Genomic DNA, 24,821 nt, shown 5'->3' with positions numbered 1-24,821 from the left:
ATAGTTATTTGTTATTGTTACTGGGCCATGTGTTATTGTAAGTTTGATCCTATACTAGCAATGATAAGGTGTGTTTATACATTATATATAGTCGTCTAAGTAAAAATTAGCAATACAGTGACTGATATGTAATAAAGAGCAAGAACACTGAAAACCTGAGAAACACAATTTATTCATAAAATGTCATATGTTTAACATGATCATTTTAATTCATTTATATAATTCCATATAATCTTGGTCCATTTCTGGCCCATTAGTAGGTGTGGCTGATGAAAAGGATGCTGATGCTGCGTTCTCAAAGCACTTGCAGCTTGGGCAGTCATGGTAGAAAGGACTACGCTGAAGGAAAGATTGGGCCATAGATATGACAGATGCTGCAGCCGTCATATTCATTGAAAACCAGGGGTTAGAAACTGACAGCAAGTTAGCCAAATTGGCCTGCAGGTCTCCTAATTCTGGATTCATGTTTGGAAATGCTGATATGGGTGGTATCATATGAGATGGAGAAGCAGAAGAAGTGGTAGTGGTAAAGTCTAGTCCGTGACTGGTATTATGGCCCATTGCACAGTATTCTGATGGTGTTGTTGTTACTGATGATGGAGTGCAGCTACCACTGATGTGTGTTGTTAGATTAAATGGTCGACGTCTTTTTCGCTTTTCAGGAACAGACTTTGGTGCGTTTCCTCCTGAGGTCACAATCTCTTCTCTATTCTCAACAGGACACTTTTGTAGATTTGTATCCTGTCCTTTCAAGTCATGTTCTGATGAGGACATAGCTGAACGAGCTTTCTTAATGCCAGCCCTTCTCTTCATTTGTCTTAATAATTCAGGATAACCTCTCCGAAAATGTGCGTTTTGGTACAGCTGGAACTGGAACACAAGGACACAATTTTAATATAGATTTTTCAAATATATTTCAATCTCATAATAAATGTGAAATCAGAATATAATGGACAATGCCGGTTACTATAACCACTAAATATGGTCTATATTTGCTTTTGGTTATAGGATGGTAGCAGCATTAATGCACTTGAAGCTTAACAATTTACAGAAATGTAAGTGACCTTACTGTAACCTGCAGAGATCTCTGCAATATATCTTTTGATATACATGATATTTTGCTTGTAAGTATGGTAACTAGCCCATGATCAGAACATGTTAGTAAAATCCACATATAGATAGAATAGAGGGTATATTTATTAAGTGGCGGTTCCGAAAAACCACTGATTCTTAGCAGTTTTCCATTATTCTTTAAAACAGCAATTTTATTAAAGACAAAGCCCATTGGGTTTTGTCTTTACTAAAATTGCCATTTGAAAAAGATATGGTTTTTCAGAACTGCCGCTTGATAAATATACCCCTAGGTATGTTTATAATTAAAGGGGAATTACCCTGTGACATTTTTTCTCTAGCTGTCACAGTATTTCAGTTGTGATCTGACTCTACCCTGTGCTGATCTGTCAAGAGTTCCCCAGTGACTACCAGAGACAACTCTGTTCTGATGAGGCATCTATTTGGGGCTACATTGTCAGCCATTACTCTCCACTAGATACTGTAATGTGGGGATCAATTCACACTTGGGCAGATATATAATTTTTTAATAATGGGCTATATTACATCCCATGTCAGTAGACTCCTGCAGTGTTGCCCTGATGCTGCCCTATCACTCTTTCTGTACTGTTGACTTAAGAGCTGTTACACTATCGTGTCATCCCACTTTTGTAGAGAAAAACTGGTGCAAAAAAACCTACAGGCTGGGACTGAAAGTGCCAGTAGCTTCCTGATTGATTGTGCTGCCCTTCTCCATGATGCTAACCCAATGGGAGCCAGAATCCACAATCATTACTATCCTGAACCCCCTTGTTATTCTCCTCCTGTTCCATGCAGGTGGCCCCTGGGTGTAGGTAGCAGTTACTATAGAACCTTTTAGGATATTGGTTCAGGAATACAACATTACACTGTCCATTTTATTAAACAGTAGCCAGTGTTCACCGTCACACATTTCTGCTACAGACCATATATACAGTATAGAACAGTGATGGCTAACCTGTGACACTCCAGGTGTTGCGAAACTACAAGCCCCAGCATGCTTTGCCAGTAGATAACTAGCCGATAGCTGGCAGAGCATGCTGGGACTTGTAGTTTCGCAACACCTGGAGTGTCACAGGTTAGCCATCACTGGTGTAGAACATGAAAGGAAGCACATTATTATTAGCTGTAAATATCTCCTGAAAGATAAGGTAGCATTGCTATAAAATAAAACACAATAAATATCCAGCTTTTACATTCAATCAGTAGAATGGCTGGATCTTTCAAAATATCTGATGGATAGTTATTATATTCAACTTTTTTTTCGTAGAAAAGTAGGTACAAGTAATGCAAACTTATCCCCTGACTCTTTTTACTACAGATATATCAGATATTCACTATTTTTAATACATAAAATTATTGCAGTTAATTAAATAAATAAGCATAGTGAAATAGTTTACCTTTTTAAATTCTGCAGCAATTTCCTCCTCAGCTAGGAATTCAGCGAGTGAGGCGGATCTTTGAAATTCACGTCGAACTTTAATGAATCCATAAATATTCAGTTGCCGTATAAAACTTTTCATACAATCGGTTTCGAAAATTTTGAAAGGACCTCTTTTCTCTAGAACTTCAGATTTAAACAGTTCCTTATTAACCATAATACAGATACCATCGTCATCCCACCGAATAGATTTAAAATGATCACTTTCTACAATCTTCCACAGTTTACTAGGAAAATTAAGGGATAAAATATCTCCCAGGACTGAGTCCTCATTTAAAAGGAACCATGGCTTTTTCACAAATGGCTCATCAGCCAGAACTTGTGATGTCTTCTCTTCCATTTCAGGCTCGATATTTGGGATTTCATCAACTGCCTGATCATCTACTGGAGATACTGACGGCATTATGGATTGCTGAGAAACCTCTTTTGAGTTTGTCATCATTATTTGATCTCCAACGCATGCTGATTCTTCTGCAGAAGGATCCATCTCTAATCTTGAATATGGAGAACCCTGATCATGTGCAGTCATCAGACATAGCTCTCATACATCTATAGCATTAAGATGCTTGGAGATCAATGAGGAATTCTAGAACATCCCAGTAAGTATCACACATACATATTACATCACAAAGGACCTCAGTTGCTAGAAGGTTACTGGCCTCTCAGTTATGTTTCCTTAAAGGCAAAGACTACTATTATTGCACCTCTCTGTATGCAATAATACACATGCAACATCTATTTCCATGTCATCAACAAAATTTAAAATATGTAGTTATTCACCATCTATCTTAACTTAAACCAATCTGCCATTAATGTAAAATGACAAACATAAGTTCTCAAGGCTTCATCCAACCTGAAATTCTACTGTTTTTAAATTGTATTTGATCAAAGAGGAATAATATTTTAAACCAGAGTTTTAACCTTCTTGAACTGTGACCCAGGCTCAGTGACAGCCAAATTCCTCTGGGTCCCCTGTGTAAAATAAGAGCAGCTTTATGTATGTTTAAGTATGTGTACATTTGTAGATACTATTGTTCTGTTGAAACACTTAGAATGTACTATTGTGCACTGTTTTGTATTGAGTAAGTGTGTGAGGTCACCAGTGTGAGGTCCGACTGGGACCCTAACCCCAGGGCCGGTGCTAGGGTCCACGGCGCCCTAGGCATTTTTAAAAAAGCGGTGCCCCCCCCCCCTGCAAAAATCGCTGCCCCCCCCTTCCCGCAAAAAACGCCGCCCTCCTCCCTCCTCTCCTTACCTTGTCTCACCACCACCGCCTCTCTGCTCCGTCTTCTCCCCTCCACTCACTGACACCAGTAAGTGGAGGGGCAGAGACAGAGCAGAGAGGCGGTGGTGGTGACAAAATAGCCTCTTCCCCCCCTCCCCGTGCATCTGAATGCTGTACGCTGGCTGTGACAGGTATGGTCAGCGGTCGCCGCACAGTTTTAAAGTCTTTTAGTATTCTGTGGCGCCCTCCAGAGCCCGGCGCCCTAGGCAAGTGCCTAACCTTGCCTAATGGGAGCACCGGGCCTGCCTAACCCCCCTAAAACCTGGCCAGGATCCTACTGGACCACCCGCCTTGGTTTCATCCCATTCAGTACAGGGGTGTCTGAATGCATAACCGGCAGACAAACAAACAGACCAATGATTTTTATATATAAGATGGTGCATTTAGTTGGTCCCACACAAAGTCCTGGGGGTAAAAACATTTTCAGTGATTTTCTCGGGCAAGTTTAAAGTCGCCGATGTATTAAGCGGCGATTTGACATAAAATCGCCTGAAAAGTGTTTCTTTCAAAATCGCCATTCTCAAAGTCTTTACGAATCGCAGTCCAGACTATTTGCACTCTAGCTATACAAATCGCTAAACGTGTGAAGCTGCGATTTTGCAAACTCGCCCAAATTTGAATTGAAAATCGTCAGAATCAACACTCTGCTTTCTGTAGACGAGATTAGCAAACACATCACTGTTAGACTTCTAGTCATTTTTTAAGTAAAGTAAGTAAAGTTTAAGTAAATCATGATTTATGTTTTAGGGGACAAAAATGTTTATAAATTAGCTTATGGGCGATAAATTATTTTACGAATAAATAGGTTGTGCAAATTTCTGCAATGTTTTTTAATCAGCTTACAGTATGTGCTACATTATTATTATTATTATTATTATTATTATTATTATTAACTTTTAGTTATAAAGCATTCTGTGCATCATCTGTATGCATCTACCTATTTGCTTGTTTAATTTAGAGTTGAATGTAAGTGCTTTAGAATATTGTAATTTTGTACTTTTTGTAAGATGTGTTGCACTGCTCATATGCCCAAATTGTACCATTATTTTCAGATGGGTGCATCTAACACTTGCAGCATCTTGCACTACGAGAGGCAGATAAGGGGCATTCAGGTACAATTATATTATAGTATAGTAAGCGGCATTAGATGCACGATAAGCAACCCTTCCCCTTGAGATGTATCTTATTTTGACATACACATTTATTTGAAATTTGTCCCTTACCAAGAACAAATTCAACTCCTACACATGATGGGTGCAAATTTCAGTAATGAATACATATATATATATATTTTTATTTTATTATATTGGCTTACTATCTAATAACCAGTGGAGCAATATTTTTTTTCTCATGATGTCAATATTTCCAGATGGGGACACCATTTAAACTATATACTTGTGATACTACAAGTGCTCATGTGCATGCTGACACTTGTAGTGCCACAAGTATGTACTTTTAATGGTGTCCTTATAAGGAAATATTAAGTATTGCCACATCATAATAACATAAATATGGCTCCACTGGTGATTAAATAGTAAGCCACTGTAATATAATAAAATAAAAAACCCTTACATATAATCATTAATTCTGTCTATTTTGACTAAATAGCTCAAACAACATGTTTTTATTTCTATTAAATCTTGGGCGACTTTCAGTTTCTGTTGAAACTCGGGCAAGTTTGTGTTTTATCTGGCAGGAATAGGTGTTTTAAAATAGACACATATCGCCAGAGATTGTATTTTGGAAAGTCACAATTGCACATAAAAGCGCAGATGATCTCTCGCGATTTGCAGCAATTTTAAATCGCTGAAAAAAGTAGCTTGATAAATTTAACCCCTGGAGGGATACAGTCCTCGATATTGAGGACCAATCTTCTCCACCCCCTGGCAAGCTTTCTATTTTATTCCAACTTTCTCAAGCCAGGACTTTTCCTTCCAGCCTTCTGGAACACCTAGTTACACCCAAAGCCTGGTATCCACCCCAGTGGTCCCAGTATAATGTTTGGGGTTCTTTAAGAATTCTCCCAGTTATAACAAATTATTATATAACCATAGACACATACACAATTACCAAATAAAGTTTATTTGAATAAAAAAATACTCCCAAAAATTCTTCTACTCTACTTTTATAATTGTATTCCATTAAATAAAATAAAATCTTATTTTCTTTACTGGTTTCACGCTTTATTGTATGGATTAAGTTGGATGCAAAATAGAAAGATTTCATTTAAGGGTGGTGCATCAGATTTTAAAGCTTCAATCCTACATACTCATTTTTTATCAAACAGTTTTGTAGCTGTGTAACAGGAATATGATTATAGAAGGGGGAACACGACTGAACCAGGAATTAGGCGTCAATGTATATTGGGAAAATTATCTGGGAAGTTCTATGTATGCTTTGAGAGGAGGCTTTGTGCCCACATTTAACAGGAGGTTAAGGAAAAGATTTGGAGTGATGTGTATATAAAATATATTCATTACTTCCATTATGTTTGAGTGGTGCTAGGCAGGCATGCTCCCATCATGATGCAACATTGCCCCCTTTTGACTCGGCCACGTCCCCCACCTAAAGTAGCAACATCCCCATCTTGATTCCAAATATTGGAATGTGGGAGGTATGATAGGTTGTTATTGTGCTGCAGTGGCGCACGCAGGGGGTGTTTCTGAGTCTCTAGAAACCCCCCCCTGCGCTAACTAAGTTGCCACTGTCCTATACAGCAGCCGCGGCGCTGTCAAAGAAGCGTCCGCGGCGGTGCTGTATTGTATACAGCACCGCCGCAGACGCTTCTTAGACAGCGCCGCGGGGCTGCTGTATAGGACAGCGCTGGCTAAACGGAGCTGCTGTGCCAATTGTCTTTTCTGAAAACAAAAGGGCCACTGATGTAGGAGAGAAGCATGAGACATCAGCTTGGAACATAAGTGTGATTGGGTCACAGGTACAATGATATATATGTATAATGCTGGTCATTGTTAGTTATGCTGCTTGCTATCATTCAACAAGTATCACAACTCCCCTACAAATGTTTATCTGACTCACAAATGGATTGTTATGAAATTACTGACTTCCTTCCTTTTTGAGAAATGTGTCCAGACCTGCCATGGTGGCTAAATCCTCTGGAATCATTGTAGTATGATTGCTTGGCTTTTTCCAAACATGGCTTAAACAAAGCATATCTAACATGGGCGAACCTAGTGGAAGTGGGAATAGCTCATTTTTCTGCACATTGGGCGTAATATGCGGCCAAAAATGCGCACACAAAAATAATATATTTCAGCCCATATGCTGAGTCGCACACAGTGAGAGATGCATCCAGCTCTGTATCAGTAGCATATGTGCCAGGTTTACAGCAGGTGTACATGCAGCCGCATACACAGAACCAGATGACAAGTGCAATTAAACTTTGTAAACATTTGTTTTCATAGGGAAAAACGCATTTGCTATTTGGCTTCATATAATACAGTAGATATAACCTTCATTCTCGCCTGAAATCTCTATCAGACAGTGGTTAGCTAGTCCTGGCGATCATCATAGTCAATGTGTATTTTCAGCAGCCCCTCGGCTGTTCAAATAATATGTCTGTAAAAGGAAAATCTGAGTCTGTGGTAAGGTTGGCATCAGCTTGCAATTCTAGAAACACGCCATTACTGTACCCAGCCTAAGATAGAACGCCCCTCCCCTCCGTGGTCACACCCTTCTCAGGTGCAGAGATGTGGATGCAGTGGATGCATGCAACTCTGCATAGGTGTAGGTATTTTTGCATTTTTTATGGGCATGTGCAATGCAAAATCATGTAATATACGTTATACAGATGGGTGTATATTCAGCTCTGCAGGAGACCCATTATTTCTATAAGAAACTTTTTTAACAATGGTGCAAAAGTTCAGTAACCTGTAGTATTTTCTAATTTGCATTAGTTGATTAGTTGCTATGGATTGCTACATGTTTGTACTTTGTTTCTAAATAAACTCTGCTGAGTTGCAGGAATATGTGTGCACACCTGAATTTTACATAGTATGTAAAATGTTAAACATTTTTACAAACTGACAAACTGTTCAAAAAAATATTTTATCCTGTTTATAAAATTAAATTTAAAAGCATCTAAAATATAAAAATGGTGTTGGTTGTAATGCACCAAGATCCACTTGACCAGTGATGGGCAACAGGAGGCCTGCAGGCTGCTAGCAACCCAGTAAGTCTTTATCTGCTTGTTCTGTGTCCCTCTATAACCTATTTCCTGATTTATGTCAAGACTGAACAGGAGTAGCCAGCTTCTGCATCACAAGGCCTACTCTGCACAACACATGGAGATGATTAGATCTGGGTGGTCACTGGTCATCCCAGTGAATGAAGCAGGTGAGCAGGTATGAGTGGAACATTGTGTAAGAACTTTAGAGTACATGTGGAATCTGATGGTATGTGGTAATCTGAAGGCACCTGGGGTGGCAAGGTAGATTTGGAGCTGGTTTTTATTACTTAATTTAAGGGTACTGGGCAGTCCTATTGAAGGTTGGAGGATCCATATGCTGCCCTTGATGTGTAATTGGTTGCCCATCAATGACTTAAGCTGTACCACATATAACATATGTGTAGGAATCTTCCAACTAGTAAAATCTCCCTGGAAATAATTTGCACATTTTGGTAAATATTGTTCTGACAGTGTTTGCTTTAAAACCACTATGAATGCTATGGCTGAATCTCTTTTATATATAACTTATTTGTGGCTGGATCACGTAGAAATAATTCTTTGTTGAAATATATTTCAATTAGTGGCGCAGGCACCAATTTACATAATTACAAAGGTACTGTTATACTTGTGTATTGAGAATGTACTGTAGCCATTGTGGAGGAAATGTGTTTGTGTAAGAAAGGAGGAAGGGAAATCCTAAATTAAGCTAATTAATTATTTTCATGTCATGTCATGTCATAGTAGACGTGGGAGTGCTCCCCCCCCAACACTCCACAAAATAATGTTAACACTGAAGTAAAATAAATAAATAATGGGTGGTCATGGAGGGCAGATAACAGGAGGTGGTAAGGAGGGAGGGGCACTAGATAGACACAAGACATGAGGAAATAATGAAGGAAGGACAGATAAATTGAGGTTGGGGGTGAACATAAGACAAGGGAGTAGCAGATTTTAAAGACATGGGTTCAATGTTGCCATTCGTAATATAAGGGACAGGGGTGACAAGAGCATTGTGACACTTTGGAAAAGGCAAGCTTTGTAGGACCAAATAGCTGGGAGCCATATATGACTTATGTGTGTGTATTCAATGTTACGTCTGTGGTGTTTGTATGTTTGGTCAGGGCTGGGTCACCATCAGGGGGACTGATGGGCGGGCGGCACTAACAAGGAGCCAAGACTGCCAAGGGAGCCCACTTTGACTTGCCTGCCCACCCCTTTGAATTAAAATGTAAAAAATAAAAAAATCCCAGCTTTGCAACAGATCCTAGTCTCTGATAGGCTGTAAACATACCGCTCAGTGACCTCATTAGCATGCGGTGCGCTACCAGTCTATCAGTGAATGGTTGCTGCTGAATCACATCAAAGAGGGAGAGAGCTGTAGAGGAGGAGCGTAGGCAAAGACACATCAAGGTAAGTGAATTGAGGGGTATCTGCTGCTTTGCAAGAGGAGCAAAAAAGGGACAAAGTCAGGTAGTATCTGGATCCACTCATGGTTCTGAAGTCTCTTGTTTGTGTAGAACGGCCTGACACCACTGGTATTGTACTACACTGCCTCGTTACTACCAGAACACACAGTTTTCTTGGCGCATTAAATACACAAACCATGGTATTATCAACAGCTGGCTCCTAACTGCTCATTTTCTATCTATATACAGCCCAAATTTAATGGAGATCATTATTATGGACTGTGGTTATATTTACTGAATTAAATACTTTTGCAAATTAATAGGATGTATATATACACCAATCAGCCATAACATTAAAGTAACTTGCAAGTGAAGTGGATAACGTTGATTATCTTGTTACAACGGCAACGATATTTAACATTTCTGTTCATTGCTTATGGTTTTTCTGTGGAATAAAAATACAAATAAAAAACTACTATCAATGCTGCGGTAAAAGTCTAAAAACATTATTTATTTAACTATTTTAACTGGTAGTTTTATGAAATTTTATATTAGGACTGATTGGTAATATCTTTTATATTATTTTTATATCTTTTATATTTTTTATATTGGTCAGTCATCATCTATTACTATGACATCATTAATGATTGTATAGCCTTTGGATTGTGTTGATAATGGAGAGTCCTTCGTTTTCCTGGTGCCAGCGGTGTAGTTGGGCATCTCCAGTATTTTCATGTCAGGACTCGTTTGATTGGTCTTATGAGAATTAGGAGTAAATGTAGAAGAAGGTGCATCTTTCTTCTCTGGCAACACATTTGGTTTGTTTGCTTTCGATTGGTTTTCTCTTATTTCCATGAACTGCGGATATATAAACAGTAGAAAACCATCATTGATTTTGAATTAAGTTGATCATCTCAAAGTTGTAAATAATTTTTAAGGCATAAACAGACAATCTGTGGTTCTCCAGCTGTTGCAGAATTACATGTATCATAATACTGGCACTTTTACAATTCTACAACAATTGGAAAATCGCGGGTTACCCAAGCCTGCTTTAAGGAATAATCTGTTAAAAGAATATAAGTGTCTTTTCCTCACCTCCAATGGTAACAATTTGTCTACTCGCTCCGGTTCATTTTTAAGAGTATGGAAATCTTTATATGTATCTAGGAACATATCTCTGTCTAAGAATGCTGGTTTGATGTTTTCTTCAACCTAGGAACAGATTAATAATCACTGTGTAAATGTCAAGACTTGATTGGTTTGGGTAGATATGAACGTATCTAGGACATAGTCATCATCATCATCTATTTATTTATATAGCGCCACTAATTCCGCAGCGCTGTACAGAGAGTTCACTCACATCAGTCTCTGCCCCATTGGAACTTACAATCTAAATCCCCTAACATACACACAGAGACCGAGAAAGACGAAGGGCAATTTAATAGCAGCCAGTTAACCTACCTGCATGTTTTTTGGAGTGTGGGAGGAAACCGGAGCACCTGGAGGGAACCCACGCAAACATGGGGAGAACATACAAACTCCACATAGATAAGGCCATGGCCGGGAATCAAACTCATGACCCCAGTTCTGTGAGACAGAAGTGCTAATCACTAAGCCACCGTGCTGCCCAATAGTCAAGAAGCTGTCAGGCACTGTCCCCACACTGTCCATACATGCCGGGGATGTCTCCTATGCCAAGCCGCGTAAGTCAACGGGACGTACTTCCGGATTTCGCTGTGTGCGCATGCGCAGTCGGTCCTTCTATCTCCTGTATGTCGGCGGTCAGGTGCATCTGACCGCCGAAATCACGTCCTTCCAATCAGGGGCCACATATTGGTATATAAGGTACCACGTTTCACCATTCTGGTGCCAGAGTATTGGTTTCACCAGCTCCAGCGTTCCTGACTCCAGTTTCCTTGTTCCTGTTGTTTGCTACTTTGGTCCTGACTCCTGGCTTGTTCCTGACTACCCTCTTGTCCTACGATTTAATACTATCTGCTATCTGGATCTTGACCTTTGGCTCGCCTCTGACCTACTCTATGGATTTTCACGGTGTACTACGCTATCCTTTGGTATCTGAACCAGATTGCACGACCATTCCTGTTTTCTATCCGCTGCTCTGATAACTAACTTGGAGAACTGCGACCTGCGCACCTCACGCAGCCAAGACCAAACCTCCTTGTGGGGGTTCCTGGTGAAAACCGGGGGTGCTTTAGATGGGGGCACTGACAAGGGGCCAAGACTGCAAAGGGAGCCCACTGTGACCTGCCTGCCCACCCCTTTGAATTAAACTTAAATTATTTTTTTAAAAATATCCCAGCTTTGCGATAGATCCCAGTCTCTGATAGGCTGGAAACATTCCAGCCTATCAGAGACTGGGTAGTATAGATTAATAGTATAAATGAGCTTCTAGGTTATTTCACTTTTAGTAGATGGCTGAAGAGTCCCTTTGCCCACTCCAAATGACATTATATTTACATATAGGCAGAGGTGGGGAACAGATGTCAGCCTGTACTTTCAATGAAAAGACTTTTGGTGAAACTGGGTACATTTTATAAAGAACAGAACATTTCTATAGCCACAAATAACAAGATTAATAAAAATGAAAATATACAAATGTGATACATGTCATAGAGAATTACATGTATCTGAATGCTGGCACTTATAGTTCTACAACAATCAAATAACCATGACTTTCCCAAGCCCACTATAAGGAATAAGTTGTTATAAGTTAAAAACATTTAAGTGTCATTTCCTCACCTCCATCGGTAACACGTCCTCTTCTTCTTCCAGTTCATCAATACGGGTCAGGAAATCCATATCTATGTCTGGAGACAGAATTGTGTCTAATAATGCCGGATGGATGATTTCTTCAACCTAGGAACAGATTCATAATCACTGTGTAAATGTCAGGATTTAACTGGTGCGAGTACACATAAATGTATCTTGGACGTAGTAATTAAGGATTATTTGCGAATGTGCAAAGGTGCGGCCCAGCAGAGAAAATACCGTTATGATGTCATACACCTATGACTGCGCCTGTTTATACAGGTTCTCCTAGGGATTGGTGCTACTAGATGGTGGTGACTGCAGGGGTGTAATACTGTGCTCCTTCTAATACGAGGAGCTGGGGGATTGGGAAGTTCCATTTTCAACATGGACTGAGTACAAAACAGCACTTCAATATCCTCACATGTAAAATCAGATATATATCACAGAATACTATATTTAAATGAATAGTAATAAAGAGCCAATGTCCTCTTACTATTATCTCCTCTTACTAAGATGGAAATGAGTTTTCAAGGAGATAAACATTGTAAAAGTTGTTATTAAATACGGGAGTGATCCAGAAATTCAATGTTACGTCTGTGCTTTTTGTATGTTTGGTCAGGGAAGGGTCACCATCAGGGGGTCTGATGTATGGGGGGCACTGACAAGGGGCCAAGACTGCCAAGGGAGCCCACTGTGGCCTGCCTGCCCACCCCTTTGAATTAAACTTTAAAAAAAAAAAAATCCCAGCTTTGCGACAGATCCCAGTCTCTGATAGGCTGGAAACATACCAGCCTATCAGAGACTGGATAGTATAGATTAATAGTAAAAATGAGCTTCTGGGGGTATTTCACTTTTAGTAGATGGCTGAAGAGTCCCTTTGCCCACTCAATATGACAGTATATTTACATATAGGCAGAGGTGAGGAACAGATGTCAGCCTGTACTTTCAAGGAGAAGACTTTTGGTGAAACTGGGTACACTATATGAAGAACAGAGCATTTTTATAGCCACAAATAACAAGATTAATAAAAATGAAAATATACAAATGTGATACAAGTCATAGAGAATTTCATGTATCAGAATGCTGGCACTTATAGTTCTACAACAATCAGATAACCATGGCTTTCCCAAGCCCACATCAGGGAATAAATTGTTATAAGTTAAAAACATTTAAGTGTCAGTTACTCACCTCCATTGGTGTTTCAGGTGAGTCCTCCGATGGACGTCCTTCTACTCTCTTTGGGAGCTTTACACCACGTGGCCAAATTAGTGTCTCCATGTAGCCTGGGGCGATCTCCCGGTGTTGTCTATAGAGATGTCTCTTCAGCAATTTCTTCTGTCTTTCGTAGCATAGGTGACGTCTTTTATGTTCTATTTTCAAGTTACCTGTTGGGAGAAGAAGAGAGTCTAGAAACAGATTAGTGAAGACCTGTCAATAAAATTCTATACAGTCACAATACACAGGATGTAAAAGCCACTTCTATATAAACTCATCGTAGGGCCCAGGTCAAACACTTGATAAAAGAATTCTTCTTTCTACATACCTGCTCGCACACGTCTATTAGTGTGCACAGTGCTCTTTTTGTTGATACTAGCCTGTACTGGACTCTCAGAGTTTGCATTGATCTTCATTTTCATTACTAATTGTGCTTTGTTTTTAGTTTGCTCATCATAGATGTCCCCTTGTACAGCAGTTTTAGTCCTTGCAGTTATCTCTTTATGTATGCCAGCTTCTGATGACCCTTCTGTCTCCATATCATCGTCATATGGATTTCTTGCTTCTGCCCGCCGCTGGATAGATGCCTCTATCTCCTTTCCTTCCTCTTTCTCCAATTGGTTGAACCTAAACCACACAAAATCAGTTTAGAAATGGGGTAATAAAGTGGATAGCCTATTGTTATGCTAGTTTAGGGAGAAAAACTTACTTCTTAGCCATCTTGTAGATCTTACGATCAGCTTCACTCGATTTTATCCATTCTCTTGCAGTATAGCGCACACAATCCTTTAACTTCATATCAGGTCGAAGATGCGTTAAAGAACGTAGTACTGGACTGTGAATAATAAAATTAGATTACAGTTTAGTTTAATATTATTTATACAAACATTGTAGTCCTTCCAAACATGTGTTACTAGAACAAAAACATCACCTGTAATGTGAATTGACATTTGATTAGAAAACAATTTATTTACTGTCCCATCTCTGTTTTCACTTGGGGCTTTAAAATTAAATGTTTTTGATACACTGTCATTGGTTCTTCACTATTGTTAGCAGATTGTAATTGCAGGGACATAGGGGCTGTAGATATTATATTTAAAATATCTAACTGACACATAGTGTGGTGCATGTGATTCTGGTAATCATATTCTAGCTGATGCGAATATCCATGTACAATAATTGAGATTTGGAATGAGAGTACTCTGCGCATTTTACTTTTGCAATATTTAAATTCTATTGAAAAATTTAGATTTTGTTAACTATAATATTGTAATACTGATAATGGTAATGGGACCATCCCCACCCCAGTAGGCATCATTGCTGGTCCTGGCTTCAAAGGACCATTCACTTTAAAATAAAGAAGGGGGCACCCTCTCAATATCCTGGATTAGCACCTGTGCTAGACAGCTTGGGCTAATTTCCTCTATAAATGGGAGACCGCAAACGCTTATGCGAATAAAAATCTCTAAAAAAATTTTTTGCTTTTTATTTCTTTTAAAACTTTTTTGGTGTAATGAACAAGGGTATTAGTCTCTCATGTCCATTCTGTTGGATCACTGAGATGTCATTTTGGGTCATAGCCTAGGGCGATCAGGAGGAGCGCCATCATTGTTCAGCAGGGGGCTGGTACCCTCTGGGAGGGTAGGGATGCTGTTTTTTATAACTTCCCCATAAAGGTACAAGCCATTTGCTGAACAGATGAAATATAATGTCTGGAGTTTCATACACCTCTGATTGAAGCCACATCAAGGAAACCTTTATATGTACATTTCCTGTAGGCTGGCGCCCCATATGGTTTTTGAATCTATTGGGGGGTATTCAATTGACGGCAGGATCGCGGAAAATCCTGCACTCGAAAATTATTACCGTTAATACGGTAATCCTGCGCGTAAATACCGTTAATACGGTAATTTACTCGCTGGATTTCAGCTCGCAGCTCATGGAGCCGCTAGCTGAAATCCAGCGAGATATTACCGTATTAACGATAATATTTTTCGAGCAAGGGATTTTCGGCGATCCCGCCGTCAATTGAATATGCCCCATTGAATTTGAATGGATTGTTATGCCTACAGTTGTATTTTTGAACACAGCATCTCAGTATAGAGGTTCACGCACAAATTAAACATTTTAAAGTGCATCCATCATCTACAGACTTTGAAGGCCCTTATGATAATGTGCAGAGTGCTGTCACTGGCTCCTATTAAATTGAATTGATATTCAGGAAATATTTGTCTCATTCCACATCTGTCTATGCATTTGAGCATGTTTTGTTTTACCCCAATCATACCAAACAGCAGAATGAATTAACTGTCTTTCTGATATATCTATAAATTTGGCAAAATGTTACTTTGTAAATACAATGTAACATAACTTTAGCATGAATAGGGAGAAAAAGCAAAACTCACAGATTTTATCATTGTTACTTTGGTGTTTTGCAGAAACTTCTGTTGAAACGTGAAATTCAATTTGTGTAAAATTTAGCTGTAAATTCATCCATATCTAGTTGATAAGCCTCATGATTAATGGTTCTGACACAAAATAGCAGCTTCCTCTGTGTGTAGCTAATAGATGCACTTTAATGATAATGACTAACTCGTTTACACTGTGTCTATTTTTGCAGGGAGGTGAAGATTGTACAAACGTGTGAACATTACATCAAAGTCCAACTTTCTATCCCTTTGTGACCATAATTTTCATTGCAATAAACTTATTAAGCTTTAATAAAATGTATTAATAAAGTAATAGAATGCCATTACAAATCGATATAAATAATATAACATAAATTCTAGGTCTAAATCCAAATGTCCAATAAAAGATACAGTATGGTACATGCATATCAAAAATCTAAATCTAAATAATAGATCAATAACATGAATTTTGCGATAATTTATAGATGTATATTAATACATGTACATATAGTGATATATACATTCTATGAACGGGAAGGGAAAGGGTATTCTATAGCTTTCACCATATTCAAATATATAGATACAACCTATTATTTATAACCTTTACATCTGGGAGATATGTGACTTGCTGGTATCCCCACTTTAGGCTGAATTAATCTAGTATCAGTTGTCATGTTCCATCAACTAACTAACTGAGCCCAAGTTAAAGCTTCGCCCCTCACCTTCACTCAGTGGAAGAAGCCATTTGTTAAAGATTATGGCTGGGAGTCAGTAAATAGGAAGTTTGTATTCTTATTAGTGTTAGCTCAGGTCACACAATGGATGCATCCATTGTATATCATACCTCTCACTATTGTGAAAATAAAAATAGGAACAAAATAAACCATTCCCCAAAAATGCCCCAAACACAATTCCGAGTTACCTAAAGCCCAGAATTTGCACATTTTAAATGAATTAATTAGGGATATAATGTACCAGACAAATGTATACTTTATGAAACAGGTCATATTAGCAAATATGCATTAATAAATTGAGAGATTAATATTCTATTTCTTTACAATGAACTTAAGTAATTTTAAATGTCTTTGTGGCAGAATAACGTGGAGTGACAGTATTTTTCTTTATAATCAAAGAATACAAGTTGCATAATATAGAAATACATTTTGCAACTTTCACAAATGTGTATGAAAACATTCCCATTGTGTATGAAAGCATTCCCATCTAATGTCAAGGTTTAAGTTGTCTGACAACTGTATGTAACCAATACCTTACTATAAGCTTTTACCCTCTTATATCTACCAGTTAGCAGTTTGTTCCATCCCAGGCTATCATTTGTAGTACCAAGGATAGTCTTGTTGGAGTCATTTGGCAGAATAGTCACACTATTAGAGGTCACAACACACACTGGTCTTAGTATCTCATTGCCCCAAATATTTTTGTGTGGAACATTAGGGCTCGATACTGTGGATTGATGTGAGTTGATTTCCTGTTTATTGAGGAAACTAACTCATAGTGACCTTGAAAATAACAATAATTGTGAGTTATTATTTTTTTTTTAAATCCAGTATTTTTATTGAATTTTTTTAAGATATAAACATACTAAACAACAAAAAGAAAAGAAAAACAATCGCATACATATCGGAATTAAATGACGGAATTTACAAGATTACATTAAAGCATAATAATAATAAATGTGCTATATTCATTCAGGATCATACATCGTAAATGCTTATACATAAGTATGTTAAACATGCAGGGTTCATTACATGGACTCAGATACTTATTATAAGAACTGCGGTAGGTGAGTTATTATTTACAGAGATATTCCTTATAACATAATAAAACATTGTTCATACAATATTATCAGTCCATACACCATCTTTCAAATAAGTTGTGGTACATTTTCTATCTTTAAATCAAGCAATAATAATGTGTTTGTTTCAATTATGGTAAAGGCTTTTGGGAACTTCACTATTTATAATATGAAACAACAGTTTAAATACAAAAATTATAAAATGCCTATTAAGACTCATCTGTGTTTACATTGGTACAATAGGTCTTGTCTTTTCTATGTATGAACCCAGTAGGATTGAGCTGTAAACCATATGTCTGATTAGATATATAGACAGTGTCTGTGTCCAGGGGCGCTGGGAGGGTGGGTAGTTGGTACAATTTACTGGGGCCTGCCTTGGGGTCCCAGGCTCGCAGTCCGGCATTTTTTCTTCTTCCACTATGTGGGAAGGGTATCCCAGAAAGTTGCAGTATCGGGGCCCCAAATTCCTCTTGGCGGCCCTGTCTGTGTCTGGTCACTTATATAAAACTCAACAGCTATGAGCCAGTGTGAATATCAGGTGGAAAGCCAATTTGTAAGGAAATAGTATAGGGATTCTTTGTGAATACCAGCAATGCCACAATGGGGGAGCACAAGTGCAGTGTGAGATTTATAACCAAAGAAGGTTAAACATCATTTACTGGTCTTATAAGAACTTATAATAAGAATGATTGTGCTGAAAGAGGTATCAACAAAAAACATCCAAATACTCTATTTATGGGTGAAACAGTAGAGCAAAAGGTAGTGGACACTATAAAAATAATAAAAAATAATATTATTAATAATATTAACAATGAATTATAATTTGCATAACACTTTAAAAAGCACCCTATAGCATAAGTAACTCAGAGTTGTATATATATATATATATATATAGTACCAGCAATATATGCTCTATCTATCAATACAATTTCCGCTCATGTTATTTCTTTAAATCAATCCAGCATCCTGCCTTTACTTTTCTATAATAACCAGGTTGTTTAAACTGACAAATCTTAAAATGCTTATTAGGACTTACCTGTATTATCACTGGTACAAAGGAAGCAGTATATATAGCTACAGGTGTTGTATATTCTGTGAATAAAGCCACTAGGATTCCACTTTATACCGTATATCTGATGATAGACAAGGAGCTGGTGTCTCTGTGTCCGATCACTTCCACGATGCTCATCAGATATGAGGCAGTTTGAATATCTCAGGTGGGATGATGCATTATGTTGTAGAACACAATTTAAAAATAAACAGCCTCAGCTACTGGCATGTGCCGTGACCAGTACATCAGTTACTGGTTTATTTCTATAGGGTGTTCACTTGCCTATACTAGTGAATAATTCAAATTTGGTAAAACATGTATAGATTTACTAGCAGTAGTAGTAGACCATTTCTCTGGGTTCTCATGATTTCAATTCCTTTAGTTTTCCGTGACACAGTTTAGATTATAATATTATATACAACAATATTAGTCAATAAGAGGGGTTATGGAGTTAAGGAAGAATTATGGGTGATGAATAAATCAATCATAATTAACTTTTAACTCTTTCTATTACTAGTCTGGTTGGTCTTTATCTGGTGTCATGGAAGCCAAACTAAGTTTCCCCCACCTCTGTTTCTGTGTAAATTTTAAACTTCAGTACCCAGTAAACATGAGACGCATTGTAAGAGATATTGGAGGGGGTGTCTGCGCTAAACAATAACAGTAAGAGTGTAAAATATTAAAAGTCACATTCCCTATTTAATAAAACAATATACCAAATGTAATAATATATAAATATAATACATTCATAAAAATAAAAAATAGAAACATAAACAAAAAAATTATCGATAAATAATGCCAAGTCTATCTCATAATGACAGAAAACTTATGCATCTATATGTTCATTAAAAATATACACATAGTGATAGAAATGAACCAATCAGCTGTATATCACTTGCAATCCATGACAATAATGTCAGTTTGCATGAATAACTGTAGCCGGATTCTTAGTCACCAATGGTTGTAAATAATAATAGATAATCGCAGAGAGATTTGATGTAATACTATTGATCCCAGAAATGTGATGAGAATTGTAGCTGATACAGTCGAGGTATTACCGATTACGATAGATGAAGCAGGAATGAAAGGAGAATATTGCCGGCTGTAAATCTTGTATATGATGTGGTTCAAATTTTAAATGTTATGATCCTTGATGTGTTTCAGTGCTACTGAGCACTTCCTTACAGCCGGCAATATTCTCCTTTTATTCTTGCTTCATCTATCATGGACTATGTAACACTGAAAATTAGTACCTGCAACATCAGGAGTTTACATCTACATCCGTGGTATCGGTAATTATACCTCTCCCCTCCTCTATCCCATTCCCTCAGCGGTTTTTATATTCAGATGACAGGCTAATAAAGGGTCATATACACGGCTGTTATTATCGGTAATACCTCGTCTGTATCAGCTACAATTCTCATCAGGTGACTCAGTGCTTCATTAAGATTTGTCTTTCCATATCGATATACAGGATTTGGAGACCTACGAATGCTACTATAACATCTATGGGCTCATTGTTTCTTTACAACTTCACTGAGTGTCAGTACACTCGTTGCACAGTGCACTTTTTCAGTTTCATTCATCAGTGACTGTTTTATTATTGCTAGTAGCTGGCTACAGTTATTCTTACAAACTGATTATTGTCATGTATTGCAAGTGATATACAGCTGATTGGTTCATTTCTATCACTATGTGTATATTTTTAATGAACATATAGATGCATAAGTTTTCTGTCATTATTAGATACACTTGGCATTATTTACCGATCATTTTTTTGTTTATGTTTCTATTTTTCATTTTTATGATTGTATTATATTTATATATTATTAAATTTGGTATATTTATTTTATTAAATAGGGAATGTGACTTTTAATATTTTACACTCTTACTGTTATTTTTTAATGGTCTTGAACCACCTTGAAAAAGACTATCCAGAGTTTAAATGCATTGGTGTATAGCGGGCTCACCTGTGGAGTTTTACTCTAGGAACAACCCATCAGGATGACCGCAATCCGGGTGTGTTAGCCTCTTGTTTGGATGTCTATTACCATTTTCGATCTGGTATGAGTTTACTCTTACAGTGTGTGGATTTAAAGTTGCTTTTATAAGTATGATTTTATATATTAAATGTGAGTTTATATCCTTTTACTTACAAGTTGTTCCATTCATTCATACAGAATTACACTATGTCTGTCCTCTCTTCCTGTTTTGAATATGATCATCGCCCTGGATGTATATGAGAGTTTTCTATTCAACTGCTTCACAATGGAAGATGTTTTGAAAATATTTCTCATAGACCCCATATACAGAGGCGATAGGAGGGAGGGTTACATCGCGATGTGTATATAAGAAACGGAGGAACTGACTGATCCAATACTGCTTTCTGTAGGAATTTGACTTTGGAAAGGACTTCCGTTATATGGATTAGATAAGTCCGATTTTCAGATTCTATGTATTGGTTTACATTTATATGGCTTTGAAAGGGAAGCGCTAAATTGTTCCTCTACTTTTTAATATTTTTTAATATTATCTACATAGTGGAGGGTGTCTATTACAAATTTAATGTAGCCGTGGTGAAGGGAGCTCTTAAATATAATGTGGAGAGGTGTAACTGTAATTAATGTGCAAGAGCCTTCCACTGCGGCATTTTACAAGATAAAATGATAAATTGCACATTGAATATCTAGTTAATCTACAGTGACAGTTGCAAGCACATTATGTATACACCACTAAGTCCCGCAAAAATATACATCATATTGGTGCCTTTTTGTAATATAATGTTTTGATCAAGTCATTTGGTGACATATGTACTAGAGGCTTCTGTGATCACACATAGCTGCACTGTAAACCAGGAAGTCACCTTCCACCAGCGTGAACCTAAGCAATATTTAAATGTGGCACAGTTATCAGCCCAGTATAGTGGAATAAAGCCAATAGTATATTAATATTAGAGATGCTCACTGACCCCCGTGTTTTGGTTTTGGATCTGGATTACCTTCGTGTTTTGGTTTTGTTTTGCAATTTTTTACAAAATTCCATTGTTTGGGCTAAAGTAACATAATTTAGGCATTATTTTGTACCTACATCATTATTAACCTCATTAACACTAATCACTCCACCTGTTTATTGGATAAGTGAGGTAATTCTACAGCTAATGAATGTCAACGAGCGCTGACCCCCCCGGGATGTGTGCTTTTATCACACACCAATCCAGGGTGCCAGACAATGCACTAAAAAGAGCTATTGAAATCCAAAGTAAAAAGCCAGTTGGGTGTATATTGCACCCTACACTTTTAGTGAAAGTTTAAAAAAAGCAGCCTGCAAAGACTGTACAATAAATCAAAATGACCAAAGCACCTTTTCTCTTTTGGTGTATATTAAACCCTACCCTTATAGTGTAAGTTACAAAAAAAGCAGCCTGCAAAGACTGTACGATAAATCAAAATACCCAAAACACCTTTTCTATTTGGGTGTATATTACACCCTACACTTATTAGTGCAAATTCTGAAAAATACAGTTTAATCCCTGCTAGGCCCTCCCTAAACAAGCTATCAATGGCCTAAAGGCATCTTAGACCAACAGTGATGCGAAGTGAATTCTACACTGTCAAGATGATGTCATCATCTTCAGCATCATCCTCACCCTCAGTGTGTACATCATCATCACAGACTATTAATTCATATCCGCTGGAATCCGCCATTAGAGAAGTTTCAGTACTTGGATGTATTTGCCGGTAAAGGCCTTCCTCATGGAAGATGTTCATTTTGATGAACATCATCTTTTCCACATTTTTAGGAAGTAACCTCCTACGTCGATCACTGAAAAGGTTCCTGGCTGTGCTGAATACTCTTTCTGAGTACACACTGGAGGGTGGGCAGCTTAGGTATCGCAAAGCAAGTTTGTACATGGGTTTCCAAATGGCTTGTTTTTCCTCCCAGCATGGAAAGGGACTGTCTGACATTTCCATATCAATTAACTCTTGAAAATAATCCTCCACCATCATTTGCATGTTAATAGTAAGATTGGATGGAGTTATGGCAGAGGTCACACTTTTTTGGTAAAATCTTTTAAACCAGCCCAGATGTCAAACTGTTGTGGTCTGCCACCTGCGTCATCCCTGCTTGTCTTTGGAAAGTACAATTTTTTCCGAGCAGCAGCTGCCTGAGAAACTGAAGGAGACGTCGTCAAGCCAAGGCCCAGTTCAGTGGACAACTTGCTGACCAATAGCTCCTTGCAACTGTTCAGATCTCGGTTATTTGAAAGCATAGAATCAATGTAGGTCTTAAACCTTGGATCAAGCACAGTTGCCAAAACATAGTGATCCGAATTCAAGATTTTAATAACTCTTGGATCATTGCGAAGCAAATTAAGTACTTCATCTACAAGGCCAACATACTTTGCAGAATTGCTTTCTTTCATCTCCTCCTTCAGTTTCTCAAGCTGCTTTTCCAAAAGTTGAAGTAAGGGAATGACTTGGCAGAGTCTGAACTCCACATGTCACAACTTCAAAGGGTTTCAGTACAGCAGAAAGGATTCTCCACTGTGCAAGACTGAAATACATTCCCCCTCCTTTCCCAATGTCATGACTTGTGCAATACACTTGTATCGCTTTGCGCTGTTCCTCCATCATCTGAAGCATATACAGGGTGGATCTCGCACTAATAAAGGTGAAGGCCTCATTCTTTCTTTGCCACTGCGTGTGTAGAATGGCATGTTGGCATTTTTTTTTATCGGCAGTTAACTTTTCCTCTATTACAGCTCTTTTTCTCTTCAATACGGTAAAAGGTGTTTTTTTGTGTGAATTTTTTCCCTGACTTCAAAATACTATGTACTTTTACATAGGCTTTACCAGATGACTTACAGGGAAGACTACCATCAGGACTGGTGGTAGCAGCTGCTGGTTGCTCCTGCTCATATGTGTACTGCTGTGAATCCATTTTAATGACACCCCAAACACTTTGTAGTGCAATTTCAGAAATATATAGTGCTGGTATATTAGAATTTCAGCAGTCAGCAAATGCACTTTTATTAGACGGGGGGATATGACACCCCAAACACTTTGTAGTGTAAATTAGTAAAAATGCCTCCTCTATACTCCTCTCTTCCTGCGATTTACCCCTTCTCTGTCCCTCTCTCAAATAGCGCTAGATCGCTATGGAGGCGGCTATTTATTTATTCTAAAACTCGCGAAATCCGACAACGTCACACTGACTTTTTGCCTCGTTTCGGAATCCGAATAGACGCGAGAGTACCAAGCTGAGTCGGCTCTCGGGGTGCAGAGCCCGCCCATCTCTAATTAATATGCTGTCGATGTGGGTGAAAAGTTTTGAATATCAGAACAGATCTGTTAACCATGAAACCAACACACCAATGCTTAATGAATGCCACCATGTTCCTGTGACAATTCGTCCCAAATAACAGTTTTAGAAATATTTACTGATATTCAGCATTTTTACTGAAAAAACTTATACTATATTAAAACAATGTAAAAGTAAAAACAGCATTTACAACACAGGGGTACTTAGGAATGTCAAATAAGTGGTTTGCAGCTATATCCTTCTGTGTGTATTATTGTAGTAACAGGAAGATATATTCTTTTCTTAACACGTGTTGTCATAATGGTGATAATTTTATCTTCATTCTTGTCAGTAAATTTACTGATTCTTGGCAATCTCAACTTGTTCCATGTCTTTACCTGGATACACATCATCCGCATGTGTTTGCAGAATTTTCTTTGCTCACCCAAACTTAAAATACTTAAAGAAATGTAATTACTTCCACTTTACAAGTCTAATTAAACCATACAGGTCAGGGTTGGACAAAACCCTGGATCGATGTAGCTGCACCGAACATTTGAGTGTAATCCCTATAACTCTCAACAGGTGTACATGATCCCTGGCTCCGAAGATTGTTCCTTTGGCTTCTAAGTTGAACCGACAGGATTGAGTCCAATACGTTTGGCTCCTTCTGCCGTACACCAGCTACTTCCCGTCTATGGAATACTAGCTTTGTTGCATATTTACAAAAAAAAAGTGAGTTCTCAGTTATTTGATTATTGCTGCTATTACTGCAAATTCTCAAGTCCGACCTGCGAGCACATTAAGAATCGGCAGCGGTATAAGATGGAAATCTGTACGACTGCTTTATGGTT

At 38.0% G+C, this 24,821-nt stretch overlaps 1 protein-coding gene across 1 annotated transcript; it reads right to left on the bottom strand.

Annotated features, from left to right (window-relative positions):
- Nucleotides 1–210: 210 nt before the first annotated feature.
- LOC142101823 (heat shock transcription factor, Y-linked-like) lies at nucleotides 211–2,933 on the bottom strand. The gene is made up of 2 exons (XM_075186264.1): nucleotides 2,490–2,933; nucleotides 211–870 (listed from the first exon to the last, which is right to left on the bottom strand). Exons 1-2 carry the CDS (start codon nucleotides 2,931–2,933, stop codon nucleotides 211–213), a joined length of 1,104 nt encoding a protein of 367 aa, XP_075042365.1.
- Nucleotides 2,934–24,821: the final 21,888 nt, after the last annotated feature.

Source organism: Mixophyes fleayi, chromosome 9, assembly GCF_038048845.1.
Source record: "Mixophyes fleayi isolate aMixFle1 chromosome 9, aMixFle1.hap1, whole genome shotgun sequence".
NCBI lineage: Eukaryota > Metazoa > Chordata > Amphibia > Anura > Limnodynastidae > Mixophyes > Mixophyes fleayi.
This window is presented reverse-complemented; position numbering and strand designations above follow the sequence as displayed.

Excerpts from the sequence above, each read along its gene's own strand:
- LOC142101823 (XM_075186264.1), bottom strand. The coding sequence starts at position 2,933 with ATGCCGTCAGTATCTCCAGTAGATGATCAGGCAGTTGATGAAATCCCA. Across the intron at positions 871-2,489 it reads TTGCTGCAGAATTTAAAAAG|TTCCAGCTGTACCAAAACGC; the intron begins GTAAACTATTTC and ends CTTGTGTTCCAG.